This window comes from Ovis aries, chromosome 24 (assembly GCF_016772045.2).
Source record: "Ovis aries strain OAR_USU_Benz2616 breed Rambouillet chromosome 24, ARS-UI_Ramb_v3.0, whole genome shotgun sequence".
Taxonomy (NCBI): domain Eukaryota; kingdom Metazoa; phylum Chordata; class Mammalia; order Artiodactyla; family Bovidae; genus Ovis; species Ovis aries.
The window spans coordinates 37,444,597-37,461,159 of NC_056077.1; the positions used below are offsets into that span (position 1 = coordinate 37,444,597).

Sequence of the window (16,563 nt, forward strand, 5' to 3'; positions counted from 1 at the left end):
TTCCTGATTTAAAAAAGAATCAGTGGGTCTCCTCCAACTCCGGAGGTTATCCTGAGAACAGAGAGGCCCCAGAAGAGCGGGAGAGAAGCCACCTTTAGATACCATTTTTCCTGTAAATGTGAGCCTAGTTCACTTAGAAGATCTACTGATGTAACACATTACCTAGTTAGACTAAAACCCATGTGATTAAAAAAACCCAGTAAAATAGGAAGGGGAGGGGGATTATCCTAAAAAAATGAGCAGTTATTAGAGAAACTAACCGCAAACATCAAATAGAGAAGCAGTAATTTCCTTCAAAGCCCTGAACCAGCCCAGAGTGTACAGTCACCAGTCTTGTCATCTGGCTGCTCAGTGAGTGACAGGAGACGGCGGGTCCTGGCAGCTCCCAGGCTGGACTGCGGGAAGCAACCACGGGGGAGCCGCCTCTGTGTGAGGATCAGCTGTGCCGGCCAACGGCAGGAAGCTACCAGTACCTTGCCCAGACTGACCCCTCCTTCAGACACACAGGCCAGCGTGTCTACAGTTGTGTTTTTATTACCTCCACGGTCTGAAGCAGTTCATGACCACCAAAGCGCTTTGAGAACAATTTTTACAATTAAAGCATTTCTTCAAGAAAAAAGCAATCGTTCCTTCCAGAGCCAAGCAGCAGCCTCCCGTCCCTCCCCGTCCCTCCCCTCCTGTGGGAGCAGCCCCGGTGGGGACCCCACCCAGTACCCCAGAAACTCAGCAAAGCGGCCCTCAGCCTCCCCGACCCGCTTCAGCAGCTGGGCCGAGGGCAGCACACTCCTCGCAGGTCACATGATCTTGAGGTCCTTCAGGGCAGACTCCAGGCTCTGGGAGGAGACAAGCAGGGCAGACAGGCTGGTTCTCAGCTGTCCTGCAGACATCCCACCACCACCTGCAGGGACCTGGCGCCGGACACAGAACCTGGCCTTTGGGGTCAGGTGACCTGGGTTTGAATCCTGGCCCTGAAGGAAGGTACTGCAGAGGGTGCCAAGGGGTCCTCACTCCACTGAGCGGCCCTTCTGCAGGGATGAAGGGCTGGAGTGTCCAGGGTGGCTGCCAGGGAGAAGGTGGGGGTAGGGGCCCCGCCCTGGGGACCTGGGGGGAGGCAGGGGTGGAGGTCAGGCCTCACCTTCACGTCCCAGATGCTCATGCCGCCGTCCATGCCGGTGGTGCAAAACTGCGAGCACTTGGCCTTTCCCCCACTGAGCACCGAGATCTGGCTGCAAAGAGGAGGAGGGCTTTACAGATCCCACCCTGCCCTCCAGGAGCCCCCTGACTGCTGGGGGAGCCCGCTCCGGTGAGGTGTGTGTGCCCAGCTGGGAAGGATCACAGAGGACAGGGCTCCCAAGTCTGCTCTAGAAGCAAGCAGCAGCCTGTCTGCAAGGGACACAGGGCGGCGTGGGCAGGGGACGTGCACCCAGGGAGTCAGTGACAACACGGTGTGATGGGGAGAAGCAGCCAAAGGTGGGGCTGGGAGGAGGCAGGGCTAGTTCCAGAGAGCCTTGGAAGGTCGGCAAAACGGTCTGGTCTGAAGACACGGGACCCGGCGGCCACAGGAGGGCTTAACAGACAAGGGCCAAGGCCTGGCCGTGCTCGCTCATCTGCTACGGGGCGGACACCCACGGCTGGCAGGATTCAGGGTCTCTTGCTCCGATCCCACCCTAGCTCCTCGAGGAGACCGCTGCCACACTCTTCATTCCGCGCCTCCCCGCCAGGTTCTAGCCCCAGAGCCGCTGCAGCTCAGGCCCCGCCCGCTAGGAGGCCGTGGGTCGCTGCCCGGCCACCCGCCAGACCCACACACCCGGCCCTGCGGCGGTCCCACAACGTCCCAGGGCTGCAGAGCGAGGCTGCCCGCTCGCCCACCGCCTGATCCTAGTCCCGCCGCCGGAAGAGACGGACCCGCCTTCCTAAGCGGCCCCGCCCCCGGGCCCCGCCCGCACCTGACGCTGTTCTTGTGCAGCGAGTCCAGGCCGGCGCCCGCCGCCGCGCTGCCTTCCGAGCTCGCCTTCTTATCGAGGTTCTGGAAGCGCTCGCGGGCCGTGAGGCCCCGCTGCGAGCTCTGCTTGGGCACGTCCAGCCGCCCACCGAAGCTCAGCTTCCCCGCGGCGCTGTCGTAGGTGAAGAGCACCGGGAAGCAGTCGTGGCCCTGCGGCGAGGGGCAGGACGGGGTGCCATTGGAGCGCTGGCCAGCGCAGGCGCAGCGCCCCCACTTTTCTCTAGGGAACCCCAGGCCCCGGGGGGAGGTGCAAGGCCAAGGCACCCCTGGCCACCAATCCGGGGGGTGCCGGAGGCAGGGCGTGGGTGTAGTGCCAGGCAGCCGATGCCCGCTCAGGGACCCCGGGTATAGTAACAGGGGCCAGATGTTGCGGCTGAGCACCTAGGAGTGGCCCCCTCTGCCCACAAGGCCAGCATCTGGTTGAGAAAGCTGGTCTGGGACTCCCCTGGGAGGCCAGCGGCCCCATCCCATCCAGACAGTCACATGTGCTCTGGGGGAGACACAGCTGGACCCTTCCCTAGGCAAAGTGGGCCTGATCCCCCTGGGACCCCAGTAAGTTTGCTGAGGCCTGAAGAGAGACTTGACAGAGCTGGGCGGGAGGGACGGAGGAAGAGTGGCACCTTTCTGGGCACACGGTAGGACCCCCACCCGCCTCCGGCCACCACAAGCACCCACTCTTTGAGTGCGGTGTGGCCCTGTTATTTCCATTGGCCAATAAAATGTAAAAACAGGAAGGTCTGGCCCAGGGCATAGCTCCCCACGTCCCCTGTCTCCAGATGGGAGACAGCCCCCCTCCCAGTACCCAGACCGAACAAAGTGAGCAAGAAACAAACACTTTCCCGTGTTAGGCCACTGCAGCTGGTGCCACTGGGGATTGTTGCTGTCGTTACCCCAGTGTAACCCCACCTCTTCCGAGTAGAGATGGACGGGTGGGAGGGAGGGAGGCAGGAGACGCGTGAGCGGGGACAAATCGAGGGCTGCCTGGGCATCTTAGGGCCACTGGGAGACCTGCTGTCACCAGCCCCTCTCCCGGACCCCCTCCTTACCGCCGCCACCAGACTGTTCTCCGTGATGAAGGTGACGGCCAGTAGCGGCAGCGTTTCAGAGGCCAGAGTGGTGACGCTGAGAGAGAGAGCACAATGTCAGCCACGCCGGCTCCTGGTTCTCGGTGCTGGGGCACAACCCCACTCGAGTGACCCACACTCACGCCATCTTCTTGTCAGCATCGGCCAGGCACACGGTGCTGTCGTGGCTGACCCAGGCCACACGGCTGCCGCTGTCTGAGAAGCAGACGCCGTGCACCCAGCCGCAGCTAGTGCTGGACTCAAACATCAGCTCTCCGAACGGCATCTTGGAGCCCCACGGGGTGGGTGCTGGCCGCTCCTCCACCTCCTTGATGTAGGCTGAGAAGATCCTGCCGGGAGAGGCAGAAAAGGGGATGGATGGGATCTGGGAGGGACCCGAGAAGGGACCCCAGCCCCCACCTGCTCTCCCAAACTGGCCTGCTGAGGCCAGAGCACCTAGCTGAGTTTGCGGGTACCAGGGTTGGCTTTTCACGACCCGAGTCTTCATGCTTGGAGAAGTCTGGGCCTCAGTGCCCACTTGTGTAATGGAGCGGGGCCAGGAGGTCTCCCAGCTCCAAGTCCTGGGAGCTCTCAGGACCGTGTCCGCTCCATGCCGGGGCCTCTGGTGCCTGCTGTAGCCTCACTGCCCAGGGGCGATTCAGAAATGCAGGCCATCTTGCCTGGAGCTGGGAGCCAGAGGCCTTGGGAGACTCAGGGGTGCTGGGCCCAAAGTAAGAAACAGCCAGAGGCAGTTGGAGTCTCTGTGTTCCAGGTCTTAAGATGACGAGGCAGAGACTGTCCCAGCCTCAGTCATTTATATTTCAGTGCGAATAAAAACACCCACTCTTTTCCCCTCAGATGAAAATCAGGAAGCTGAAGGAGTGGGAGGTTCTAATGAGGACAGGAGGGCCTAGAAAAGAGATCCTGCTGACATTAAGTGGCAAAGGTGTATGTCCTTCTAAGACTCCCCACCGGCCGGACAGAGGACCCAGGAACAATCCTTCAAAGAGCAAAACCTCACAGTAGCTGGACTGAGGCCCCAGGTCACCCCGCTGGCAGCAGAGCTGGTGTGGAAGGCGGGGCTCTCAGGACAGGGCTCCCCCCACCTTCCGACCCCCAATGAATCCTGTGTTGACGGCAGGGCCCCGGCCCTCACCGGCATTTGAAGTCGCAGGAGCCGGCGGCCAGGAGCACGTTGTTGGGGTGCCAGTCCAGGCTGAGGACGGTGGAGCGGATGGGCTTCTTGATGTGCTTGCACACCCACCTGGACACGGCGGCGGTCACACAGGTGTCGGGGGAGAGAGGGACAGACAGGTGAGCACCCTCAGACCTCAGCGCCTCGGGCTCCAGGCTCCCCCTGGGCCCTGCAGACCGCAGAGGTCCCAGGAGGGAAGGGCCCGGGCCAGCTGGGTCCCTCCCTGGATGGGAGCGCCACCTCTGGTCTCCTTTCAACCTCGCAACTACCCTGGGGCCGCTGGGTTAAGGAGAAGTCACGAGGCTGCTCACTGGTCAGGGTGGGACCTGAACCCAAGTCTCTCGGACCCCAGTCCGAGCTCCTGCCCGTCCTCTGCCCTCAGCGACCCCGGAGAGAAGGTTGTGACGTGGCTGGAGCTTGTGAGTGGGCCCTGGTGCATGACGGCTGGTGCCGTGGGCAGGTGATTTGCCTCGGGGCCTTTGCTGTAAAGTGGGGATGGCAGCGGGGCTTCCCTCATAGCTCAGTCGGTAAAGAATCTGCCTGCAGTGCGGGAGACCCGGGTTCAATTCCTGGGTTGGGAAGATCCCCTGGAGAAGGAAATGGCAACCCACTCCAGTATTCTTGCCTGGAGAATCCCATGGATAGAGGAGCCTGGCGGGCTACAGTCCACGGGGTTGCAAGAGTGGGACACGACTGAGCGACTAAACCACCACCTCCACCAGGGATGGCAGCAGACGCCCAGTCCAGGGGGCTGCGGGGGTCATTGCGTCCGTGTGCAGGGCTTAGTGTGATGCCTGCAGAAGCGGCCCTGGTGTGGCTTGTGTCCTTATTACTAGAGGGGGCCAGGGGAGGCCAGGCACTGTGCAGGGAGCCCCTCGCCTCACTGCCAAGGGCTGGAAAGGACACCCTTCTCAGGTCCTGTGAACAGGGGTCCTGACTCCCCATCCAGTGGCTTTCTGGGACCCTCCTGTCCCACCACCTGTTGGTCTGCAGCCCCAGGTCCCTCCAAACCCACACTGACCCCACCCGGGCACCCACCAGTCATTTTCCTGCTCAAAATAGCAAATGGAGATGACACGGGAGCCACTGCCCACAGCGAACTTGTTCTCCTTGGGGGCCCAGCGCACACAGCGAGCAGCGCGGTTGATGCGCAGGATGACAAGCGTGGGCTTCCACGTGCGGCCCTTCAGCGTCCACACATAGGCGTTGCGGTCTGTGCCGCAGGTCACGATGCGGTTACTCTCCGGGGCCCAGTCAATGCCTGTGGGGTGGGAGGAAGGACTAGGCTGAAGCCATCCAAGCAGAGGTGGCTCGACAGTGTCCACAGAGGAGGGGCTTCAAGGTCACAATCAGGATTGAATCAGGGGGTGCTGCTAGAGTTCACTGGGGGTGTTACAGCTCTCTCAGCTATCAGCAAACACATCGGAAGGCCAAGCCAAGAGACAAAAATAGAAATGGGTCCCTGGTAATGCTGACGTGCTAGATCAAGCCTTTCCTGAAGCCTTCCAACATCTGTGTTTTTCAGTAACATGAACCCATCCATGTAACTGCTTTATAACTTCAGCCAGTCTGAATCAGGGTTCTGTTATCAATGCTTGCAACCCAAACTCTCCTACCTAACACCGTGAGTAGGTGGATGGCCTGGCTCTGCCCTGCCCTCGCTCAGGAGGGTGATCCCAGAAGCCCAACCCACCTGTCACCTGTCCATTGTGCTCCTTGAGTTCGTGCACCTGGACCCACTTGTTCCCGCTCTTCTCGTAGATGTGCACCTCATGATTGTTGGGGCAGATGGCGATCTCTGCGGGAGAGACGGGCGGACGCGCTCAGGCTCCCCTTCACGGGCCACCTGGGAAGTACCTTGTCCTTCGTTACTGGCCTCTCCTCTGCCTCGGGTCTCACTGGACCCACCACCCCTCCTTGGGACACCTCCTCAGGGCTTGGCCACTCCTCACCTGTGTCCACCACCCCCAACATCCCTAAGGCAGTCTTGCGAGCTCTCCCTGCCTCCCCCCGCCCCCCAGCTCTGCTCCCTGGGGATACCAGGCTCCAGCCACAGTTTCTGGGCTGTTCCTGATGACCCCAGGCTCTGCGACTTTGGGGTTGCTGCACCCGCCCTGGCCTTTGCACTTGCGCGCTGACTTTCTCCACTTCCTTCGGGTCTCCGTGCAAATGTCACCTCCCCCGAAAGGCCTCACAGGCAATCCTTTGGAAGCCAGCCCCCGGCTCCATCGTTTGCCCTTACCCTGCTTGTTCCCCCGGAGCTCATTTCCCTGCAGGCTACACTTCCCACCCCCAGGCCCTCACTAGCAGAGGACAGGCCACCTGCCCGGCGCCCACAGTAGTGCCCAGCACAAGCGGGGCTGCCCTCTGGCCTCCGACCCTCAAGGCCTGCTCGTCTGGCTACCCTGCTTGGGGTCCCTTCTCTCCCGACACCCAGGATCTCAGGGTCGGGGTGAAGCACGGGTGCAGCTGGCACAGGGAGCCGCGAGGACTCACGGGTGCGGTCCTTGTTCCAGGCGTGGCAGCTGATGGGTTCCACCAGGAAGCTGTGATAGGCCATGGCTGCTTGGCTCCTGTGCCCAAGACAGGGAGGGAACACAGGTCAGCACCCCTTCTGGCCTCGGGGGAAGGTGTCATCACCTGTGCCTCAGTTTCCCCGTGGGTGGAGCACCGTCCCCCTCCAGGAGCGTGCCAGGCCTGCTGGCCTTCGCCCGTGCTCTTTTCCCTCTGCAGGGAAGGTCAAGCCTGATGGTCCTGGGAGGCCAGTTCCACGTGCTAACCCTCTCCATGCCGCCAAACGTCCCCCTTCCTGTTCTGTCCAGCAAACTCCTACTCATCTGGAAAGACCCAAAGTGGACATTCTTGAACCCGTTCTCTCCCTGCCTCAGCCTCCCAGAGTCACAGGGAGCCCAGGGTGGAGCCCAGCCACACTGCTTGCCAGCTGTGTGACCCCAGCACGTCACTCGCCCTCTCTGAACCTGTTTCCACATCTGCAAAATGGAAATAGGAATCCTGCCCTCTCCCGCTTCCCCAGAGATTTAAGAGGGTGAAATAAGATAACACATCGCGCCTGGCACATAGTAGGCGTGCACATAGTAGGCATGAAACGGCAGCTCTTGGTCTAGAATCGATGTGCTGGCCCTCGGCATGCTTCACCCGTGTAGGGTGGGCCTCCCGGCAGGGGCTGATCCTGGGCACACGCACCTCAGGCCTTCGCATCAGCTGTTCCCTCAGCCTTCAAAGCTCTTACCCCAGATGCCTACACAGCTCCCGCCCTCCCCATTGGCATTCAAGTCTGCGTTCAAGGCTGCTTTCTGATCCAGGCTGCCACCCGCCCCAGCCCCAGACTCTCCCAGTTCAGTTCAGTTCAGTCGCTCCGTCATGTCCAACTCTTTGCAACCCCATGGACTGCAGCATGCCAGGCCTTCCTGAGTCTACTCAAACTCATGTCCATCGCGTCAGAGATGCCATCCAACCATCTCATCCTCTGCTGTCCCCTTATCCTCTCGCTGTCAATCTTTCCCAGCATCAGGGTCTTTTCGAACGAGTCAGTTCTTCACAGCAGGTGGTCAAAGTATTGGAGTTTCAGCTTCAGCATCAGCCCTTCCAATGAATATTCAGGACTGATTCCCTTGAGGATGGACTGGTTGGATCTCCTTGCAGTCCAAGGGACTCTCAAGTCCCTCGTTTTCCCCTCAGATAACCCTACTGAACACAGGTTACATTGTCCTCCTTTATTCTGCTGTGTCTTTTTCCCCCTGCTGGAATGTAACTCGCTTGATGGAGACATATACTTCTGAGCATCTTGTTCACATTGCTACCCCCGGCGCCTAAATGCCTGGCACATAGTTTAAGTGCTCGATAAATATTTGATGAACACAGTTTTTTACTGCCATTAGCGTCCAGCCTGAGTAAGTTTTTTTTTTAAATGTTAAAAAGAAAAGGCCAAGCAACATTTCCTGAGCGCTCTGCATCACCAGCTCTAAGCCCTCCTGTATTCTCAACTTGAGCCCCAGATGACGGCTGTGGAGGCGGTGGTCTGGGGGGGAGGCCACCTAACCAGACCTGCAGCACCGCCACCCCACCATGTCTGGGTGTCCCCAGGCCTTCAGCCACCTCCCCCATCTGACTGGGAGATTTGTGGCCCTGGGAAGGCCACTTCTCAGCCCAGGCCTGAGCCCTGATGTCCCTGGCTGCCAGGGTGCAGCTGGAACCCTGGGGTCTCTCTCTGCCCTCAGCGGGGATCTCAGCCAAGACCCCTGAGGGAGGAACAGCACTGAGCTGGGGCCCATCAAGCTGCGGTGTCACCCACTGTGCTGCTGGGGACTCTGGTGCTCAGCGACCACAAATCCCACTTTAATGTATAGCAGGAAGTCCTGCAAATTTCCCGGGGCAGCAGCGGCCAGGCACGCACAGGTGCACAGACAGGACTGGGCAGGGCCCGCCTGGTCCCTCAGCCCCAGACCCAGTGGGTCCTCAGGCAGCCTTTGCTAAGAAAGAAAGTGGACACTCAGCCAGGCTTGAGGCCACACACATTCGTGCGTGGTCAGCCTTGCACACGCGTGACTGCTCCCACACACACATGCATGCTCAGCCTTGTACACACACACACAGCACGCAGCTCCCAGGGCGGCTGCCTCCCCAGCCTCTGTCTCCTTATAAGGCCTCTTTTGTGTAAAGCAAAGGCCCAGGAAGTGGCGCCTGGGAGCCACAGGCCTAGGTCAGCAGGCCAGACGGGGTTCCCCTAGTGCTTCCGCTGCATCCAGGCTGGGCGGGCAGGGGGTCATCCGTGTCTACACCACAGATGCCAAGATGCAGGGTGGGTGCACCAGGCCTGTCCACTAAGCTGTGCTTATCTGGCCCCCTTTCCCTTAGGTCAAGGGATGGCGTTGGGGGGATATTAAGGTCAGATGCCCACTTCCAAACCCCAGCCGGGTTCTTCTTGGCCCCTGACTCCAGGGGAGGCTGCCCATCCCCCATCCCTTCACCCTAGGTGGCCCAGAAGGAAAGAAGCCTCATGGCTGCAGCCCCAGGGGTCCTGGACCCTAGACTGAGCCAGAGCAGAACCTGACTTCCTGGTTCTGTCCCAGTCCTGCTGTGCGGCCGGGTACCTCTGCCCTTGTGGGCTCTTGGTGACAGTGTCCAGACCTGTGGGCCAGACTCATAACAGTCTAGTGACATTTCAGGGTTTCAGGCTATGAAGATGGAGAGGTTGGGTCTGCAGAGGACAAATAACACAGCTGAGAGGACTCAGGGAGCCCTGGCCATTTGTTTCCTGGGACCCAAAATTTCTCAATGTGAGAGGGAGGTACGGTAGCACAGTGGGACAGGCAGGTTCAGAGCACACCTATCAGCCAATCACACTTTAGTATAAATTCAGATAGGAATACTCCCTAGTCTACTAACCCACACCTTAAAGCAGGGAGGGGGTACAGTTGAAAGGAGTGGGAGAGAGGAAGACAGATGTGTTTCCCCTTTTTCATAACTTCTGCAAAGCAGTTGAAGCCAGCAGGGCCTCCCATCCCCCACACGCTACAACTGAGGAAGTGGGAGCCCAGGGAGGGGTGTGGCTTCTCCAGCCACTGTAGCCTTGGGGCTCAGCCTCCTGGCTCCTGGATCAGGGGATCATTCCGTGTGATCAGCCTTCACACCAGGCCACCCAGCCATAGGAACCATGCCTTCATCATTCCCAGGGAAATCTCCACCCTGCCAAGGGGCTGGGGGTGGATGCCACTGCCTGCCAGTCACCGTGGCTGAGGAAAGTGCCCTGGGGGCTGCTCTGCCCAAGGGTGTGGACAAGGCGATGCTGCAGTGCTGCCTTCTGGTGGAGACTAAGGCAGGATGAGGCCGTGGCCCCGGGGACATTTACCCACTTATCCCTGTGACCCTGCCTCTGAGCCAGCTCTGGGGACCCACTTGCTTGTCGAGGACAAAGAGAGAGGAGGGGGCCCTGGGGATGGCATTGCGACTGGGAGCCCATGACTAGTGCTCCATGCCCCCATCACCCTGGAAACAGTGAGTCTGGGGGAGCACGGCCAAACCCCAACAGACTCCCCCTACTCCACCCCTACCTACCCCACTGGCTCCAAGCTGCCCGCTACCAACCTGGAGCCAGGATCCTTCTGTGCTCCAGGCAGCACTTCCCCCATGTCTGGCATACGGTGGTGCTCAGGACGAATGGACGGGGGAATCACCCAGGGCTGGGGTTTGAGGGTACAGGGAAAGGACAGCAGCCTGATGGCTGGAGGAGCTTTGGGTGTCCAGGCAGGGGTTGCCAAGGACCACATACTGGGGTGGGAACATACACTCCATGGGCGCAGGGGCATTCGTTTTGTTCATAAGTGCTTCCCCAGTACCAATTAAGAGTGCCCAGCGCATAGTAGGTGCTCAGCAAATACTGCTTGACTGTGATTGCATAAATGAATCACATCTATCTTAGTTTATTCCTTACAGACCAGCCCTATTATTTCACTGGTACATATATGCAACTTGTAAATATTTACTGGGAGTATGCGCTCAAGGTTTTTTCCTGATAGGGTCCATGATCCGAAAAGCTCAGAGATCTTTCATTTAAAAGGTCCTCTGTGAGGATTTGGGGAGAATACAGCGCCCTTCCAAAGCAAAGCAAACCAGGTGAAGCTCCCAGCTGCTCAGCCAAGGGTCTCAGACCTCACGTCTCTTCCTTACACGCTGGGTTCACATTCTGACTCTCTTGATACTGACTGGGTGCTCCTGCCAATGTTTCCCCCACATCTCTATCCAGAAAAGGCTGGGGCTGGACGAGGCACTGGGTGTAGGTTCCTTCTTGCTTTCAGAGAAGCTTTGCCAGCCCGGCCTTTTCTGCATCCAGAGGTTTGGCTGCATTTGAGGCTAAACTAGGCAGGAGCTGCCTGGAGCAAGGAACTCTGCTCTGCAGACACTCAGGGAAGTCCCCACCCAGCTCAGCCACTCGAGGGAGCTGCCAGCAAGCCATTTTGCACTCGTGCTGAGCTGTTACTCAACTTCCTGTTGTGTGTGGAACAACCCTAGACACCCCAAAAGACCAACCAATCCCTCCTCCCCAACTCCACTGCTGAGGTCTTACAAGCCAGGCAAAGTCAAGTCAAGCAAGACAAGTGAAAATCATCCTAAGGCACCATAAAGCATTAGCTAAAATAACACAGAACAAACAAAACCCCCAAACACATGAAACTTGATGCTGGCAAGACTGTGGAGAAATTCTCATTTGTTGCTAATTTGTTAAGTCTCTCTGAAGGGCAGTGTGGTAACATACAATTCCAACCAACCAGGTGGAAACAAACGGAACAAAATACCATTAACAGGAACTTTAAAATTGTTAACATTTTTTTGTGGCATAAATTCATTTCAATGCTAAAAAACACGGCCACTGCCTTTTTTTTTTTTTTTAAAGCAAACATGTTCATAGTAACTCTCTTTATAATGGTGACAGGATAGAAAAATGCAGATGACTACAAACATAAAGAGAAACAGCAAACACGTTGATTTAAGACGTGTGGATTATATACACATACATAATTAACTAATTTACTTGGCTTCTTTAAATGCCCAGAATTTACCCAGGACTTTGACATACATTCTCTTTTACGCCCTAAGAGAAGCCCCAGAACTCTTCTAGTGTTTGTTTTAACGAGTAAGAAACAGATGCAGACAAAAACCAAAGTGTGCGCGGTCACCAGCTCCTACAACGGCACAGTGTGGGGTTCTGACTCTAAATCTCAGAGGTGATAAGTGTATAGGCAGGCCTTATAATAAAAGCAAGGACAATAACAGTGCACATTTAGTCCGTGTGTGTGCCTGGCACACTGCCAAGTGTCTTACACACATGATCACATGTAAACCTCCCAGCTTGAAAGTTCCTCATTTTGCAGGTAAGCAAAGTTGAGGCCCAGGGAGGTTAGGCGGCTTGCTAAGGTCAGTGGCCAGTGAAGGAAGACGCTGGCGCTCTTAGCAGCTTCTGGTCTGGAAGACCTTGCCAGCCCAGGGTGCTCTTAACCACCGGGTAGCAGTGCCCGCCAGGCTGGGGGTGGGGGTGGGGGGGGTGGAGGGTTCCCGGGACAGCCCAGATGAAACGGAGAGCCCTCCAGCTCCGCGTCTGTACCGGGCCCGCTAAGGCTGCTTCATGCCAGCAAACCTCTGTGTCACCGTCGCTGCCCCGAGGTCCCGGCCCTGCCCCAGTCCTGGCCGCGGTCCCTGGGCCGCCGGCGAGACAGGGGCTGCTCGGAACGCGCCGGTCCAGCGCCCGCGAGCTCAGGAGGTCCGCCTCCCGGACCCCAGCAATCCCCCCTGGATCGGACCCCTTCGACCTGGCCCCGGGGTCGGCGGAGGGCTGGGGGCCGGGAGAGAAGGAGGGAGGGAGGAGGGGCGAGGCGGGCGGGGGCGCCAGCTCATTTCCCCGCTGGAGGAACCCGGAAGGCTGAAGGATGGAGGGGAAGTGACTGGGCGTGGGGGCCCTCCGGCTCGAAATAACGGGGGACACCGACGGCCGGGCAGAGTCGGGGCTCGGGGGACGGGAGAGAGGGGAGGCCGAGAGGGCCGGGCGCGGAGGTGGACGCGCGGGCTCGCGCGCCCCGAAGGCACGGAGTGCGGCGAGCGCTGCGGCGCCCTCGACCGGAGGAGGTCGCCCGCCCGCCCGCCCGCCCGCACCCCGCGCCCCGCGCGCCCGCTCACGTCCAGGGGGGCCCTCAGTGCCCCCTGCTCGTCCCTGAGCTCCCCACGGCCCCCCATCTCCTGGCGACCCCCGCAACGCCCTCCCCACCTGCACGCGCCCCCTCCTCGCGCTCCCCTCGACCCCGGCATCCCGGGCCGCCCCCGCGCCCCCTCACCTCGGGGCGCCGCGGCCGCGGACTCTGGGCAGTCGACGCGCCGAACCGGCTCTGGGCGCCGCGCCGCGCGGCCACTTCCTCGTGGGCGGGGGGCGGGGCCTCCGGGCTCAGCCCCGCGGGGCCGGGGCGGGGCCGGGCGGCGGGCGGGGAGCCCCGGGCCCGCCCTCCCTCCCTCCCCGCCTGGGGCCGCGCCCACCCGGGCCGCCCGGAAGGCTTGCTCTCCTCTCCGCGTGTTGGGCGGGGAGACTGAGGTTCGGCGAGGGGCGCAACTCTCTGTCGGCCTCGGGCCCCTCCCAGCGGGGACCAGACCTCCGCATGTGCGGGGCGTGTTGGGCAATCGGGCAGTCCGGGCCGCCGGCCTGCTGCCGGGGTCCTCACGTCAAAACGGGGGAGCCCTCGGCTGGTCCAGCCCCTTCCCAGGGCCCACTTCCTGACGCTCTTTCCACCGCAGACCGCTTCCCGTCCTTAAGTCACAGCGGACTCGCAGCCGCCTGAATGTGGTGGGTCTTGGGCCAGGTGGTCCAGAGGGGTCTCTCCATCCCTGCCCCCTGCCTCATCAATGGGGATGACCGGCAGGTGGCGCTTCCCCCAGCGTTCCGCTCAGCCAGACACTAAGTGGCATGGGCGGATGGTGTGGGGTCTCAGGAGGTCCCGGGCACCCACATGTCTCCCGGCTTTGACCCTTGCTCTTCTTTCTGCCTGGAACATTGACACGCCCTGTCCACACCTGGCCCACTTACCTTTATGTTGCAGGACAGGGGTCAGTGTCTCTTAGGTCACTTTGTCCCTGACCCCCTCAACAGGGTCCTGGGCTCACCGGTCCCAGCTCCCATTACACAATCCCAACCTGCGGGTGGCCGGGAGGAGGAAATGCGCCCAAAGGTGAGGAGCATTTTGAGATGAGCACACAGGGTGCTTGGTAAACTCTAGCTCCTTCCTGGCTCTGGGCAGACACTGAGGGGCTATTAGCAGGACCCCCGCCCCCAACTCCACACCACCACATCCAGCAGTGGCAAATATAAGTGATGGCTTCAGTCAGAAAAAAGTTTCAAGTGATCTGTACCGGCTACTCCCCCTCCCGTAAGGACAAGGGCACTTCAATGCTGCGGTGACACCTGCATCCTTGGATTCCACTTGCCTCTCCCCAGCTTCGCAGATGCCCAGGGAACACCTCCAGGTGGGACTGAGCCCCACCTCCGATGGCGGCCTCCTCCCCCTGCAGTGCTCTCACCCTAGTCCTGGACTTGTGACCTAAGAGTTGGTCAAAGCAAAGCCCAGGACTTCGGGTGAAGACTGGAGAAAAGCAGTCATCCTTCATCCTATTCGGATGAAGAGGAGAAAGCAGTACCTTCTGGAATTTGGGAAGCCTGATGACACGGGGAGTGGGGCAGCGAGGGTGGAGGGGATCGAGATGCAGAAAGTCCCAGGAAATTACAGCAGCCCTCCCTGGTCAACCTCCGACAGCAGCCTGAGCTCAGCCTGACTCCAGGGGTTTCAGATACGTGAGCCGGGGAATCCACTTCTGAGTTGTTTCTCTGTTACTCATCCCCAGCAGCGTTCTAACAAATATGCACACCCAAGGCCTCCCTTTCCCTCATTGTGAAACTGAGCTGATCTGATGAGCCAATGCTAGCTGAGTGCGAGCAGAAAGCGTGTTTGTGTTATTCGTTCAGGAGGCACTCGGTAGGCATTTGCCGAATGAATCAATGAATGAAGGAACCCGTGGGGCCAGAAGTTTGAACCCAGCTCTGACTCAGCCGCTTGACCTGGAGTGTGGCTTCAGGCTGCTCTTCTTGCAGTGCCTGGGTTTCCGCATTTGTGAAGTGAGGCTGAGCCCTAACAAGCCCTGCTCACCTACCTCACAGGCCTTGCAGTCCTTGTGGGAAGACCCGAGAGATAGGGAACACACCTCAAGCTGGGAAGCGACGGGGAGTGGGGGTGTGGGGGTGGGGGTGTGTGTATGTGTGTGTGTGTGTGTGTGTGTGTGCGTTATTTGAAATGGCTCCATTGGGGGACAGTGCTCTAAGCCTCCAGTGGAGCAAGTCCTTGGGTGGGGAGAACCTGGAGTTTCAAGAACTCAGAGATGTGTGTCTTCCTGGAATCTGCCTCCCCCGGTTCCCTGGGATGAAAATGCGATACACTCCCTTTTCTGCCTTCTCAGGGTTCCCAGGAAGACAGCCCTGCGGCCCTGCCGACTCCTCAGGGCCGGCCCACTCAGGGAGGGCTGTGGGCCCGGGGCTGGCGCAGGGTCTCGGGCTCACCAGCTCCTTCCTCCCCGGCTCTCTGCTCCTTCCTCCTCACTGCACTGGCCTTATTGCCTCCCGATCACAAGAGGGCAGCCTCGCTCTGGGCTTCTGGGCTCAGGCAGTGGTGGGCCGGCCCAGGCAGTGGGAGGCCAGGGGGCAAGTCTTTCCAGCAGCGCCCACCTCCTTCTCCTTCAGTCTCAGCCCGTGCCCACCCCTGGATGGGCACCCTGGGTCTCTCCCTGAGATCAAAGGGTGCCACCCAGTACCCTGTGGGGAGGAAGAAAGAGGAGAGACCCTAAGCCTTCTTCCAAGGTAAGCCTGGGACGGCCAAGGTACGCCGCACGGAGGCCGGGTACACACGCCAAGTGCGCCCCAACCTGGGCCTGCTCACAGCCCAAGCCACGCTGAACCCATGTGGTGTCATCTGGGGGCTCTGAAGAGCTCTGATACCACCCCTTTATGTCTCAGTGCAGAAAGAATTCCACAAAGTAATAGATAATAAGTAATTTATTAGGGGGCTTGTGAGGCTTACAAGCGGGCGGGTGAAGGGCTGCTGCAGCCAGAGAACTTGATGGGCTACAGGTTTATAATGAAAGGAAAAGTGGGGAGGGGGAGAACACCTGTTTCTTCCATCATCAGCTCCCCCTCCAGGCTGGGCAGGGGAGTTGCTTGTCCCGACACGGCCAGCAATGACTGTTTTTCCTGTGAGCAGAGAGCATGTCCGAGGGATCCGCACCTTTCTGAGCTCACTGGGCAGGATGTGGGGCTCATGCCACCATTGTCTCATTGTTTTGGGGGCTAGACCCGTGCGTCTGTCGCATGGTGTTGTTGCCAAGCAAACCTGCTTGGTTCTGTGGTTAAGCAAACCTGCTCGTTAGCTTACAGCAGCTAGCTGTATTTTTTTCCGACTTCAGTTCAGTTCAGTCACTCAGTCGTGTCCGACTCTTTGCGACCCCATGAATCGCAGCATGCCAGGCCTCCCTGTCCATCACCAACTCCTGGAATTCACTCAGATTCACGTCCCATATTTTTTTCTACTTACAGTCTCCTCATGGGGTTAACTATTTAAATAATCACCTACTGTGTCTCTTTATTCTGTCCCCATCAATCAACATGGCTCAATGAGAAACCTAGGTCTACCAGGAGACCCCACAGGTATTGCCAGGGGTGGGGCGTCGGGGGGCGGAGATCCCCTCCTGGTTTCAGTGACAGC

The 16,563-nt window shown here is 59.3% G+C and overlaps 1 protein-coding gene across 2 annotated transcripts; it reads right to left on the reverse strand.

Annotated features, from left to right (window-relative positions):
* Nucleotides 1-516: 516 nt before the first annotated feature.
* On the reverse strand, nucleotides 517-13,157 carry ARPC1B (actin related protein 2/3 complex subunit 1B). 2 transcript variants are annotated; one of them, XM_015104255.3, is made up of 10 exons: nucleotides 13,105-13,157; nucleotides 6,758-6,834; nucleotides 5,955-6,059; nucleotides 5,300-5,522; nucleotides 4,223-4,330; nucleotides 3,210-3,416; nucleotides 3,049-3,124; nucleotides 1,947-2,152; nucleotides 1,136-1,226; nucleotides 517-833 (listed from the first exon to the last, which is right to left on the reverse strand). In XM_015104255.3, the coding sequence occupies exons 2-10, from the start codon at nucleotides 6,819-6,821 to the stop codon at nucleotides 795-797; spliced, it is 1,119 nt and encodes a 372-aa protein (XP_014959741.2). In that variant the 5' UTR covers nucleotides 6,822-6,834; nucleotides 13,105-13,157; the 3' UTR covers nucleotides 517-794. The 2 variants fall into 2 exon arrangements, with proteins under 2 accessions (XP_014959741.2, XP_060261689.1); XM_060405706.1 differs by having other exon boundaries at nucleotides 517-1,226.
* Between the last annotated feature and the right edge of the window lie 3,406 nt (nucleotides 13,158-16,563).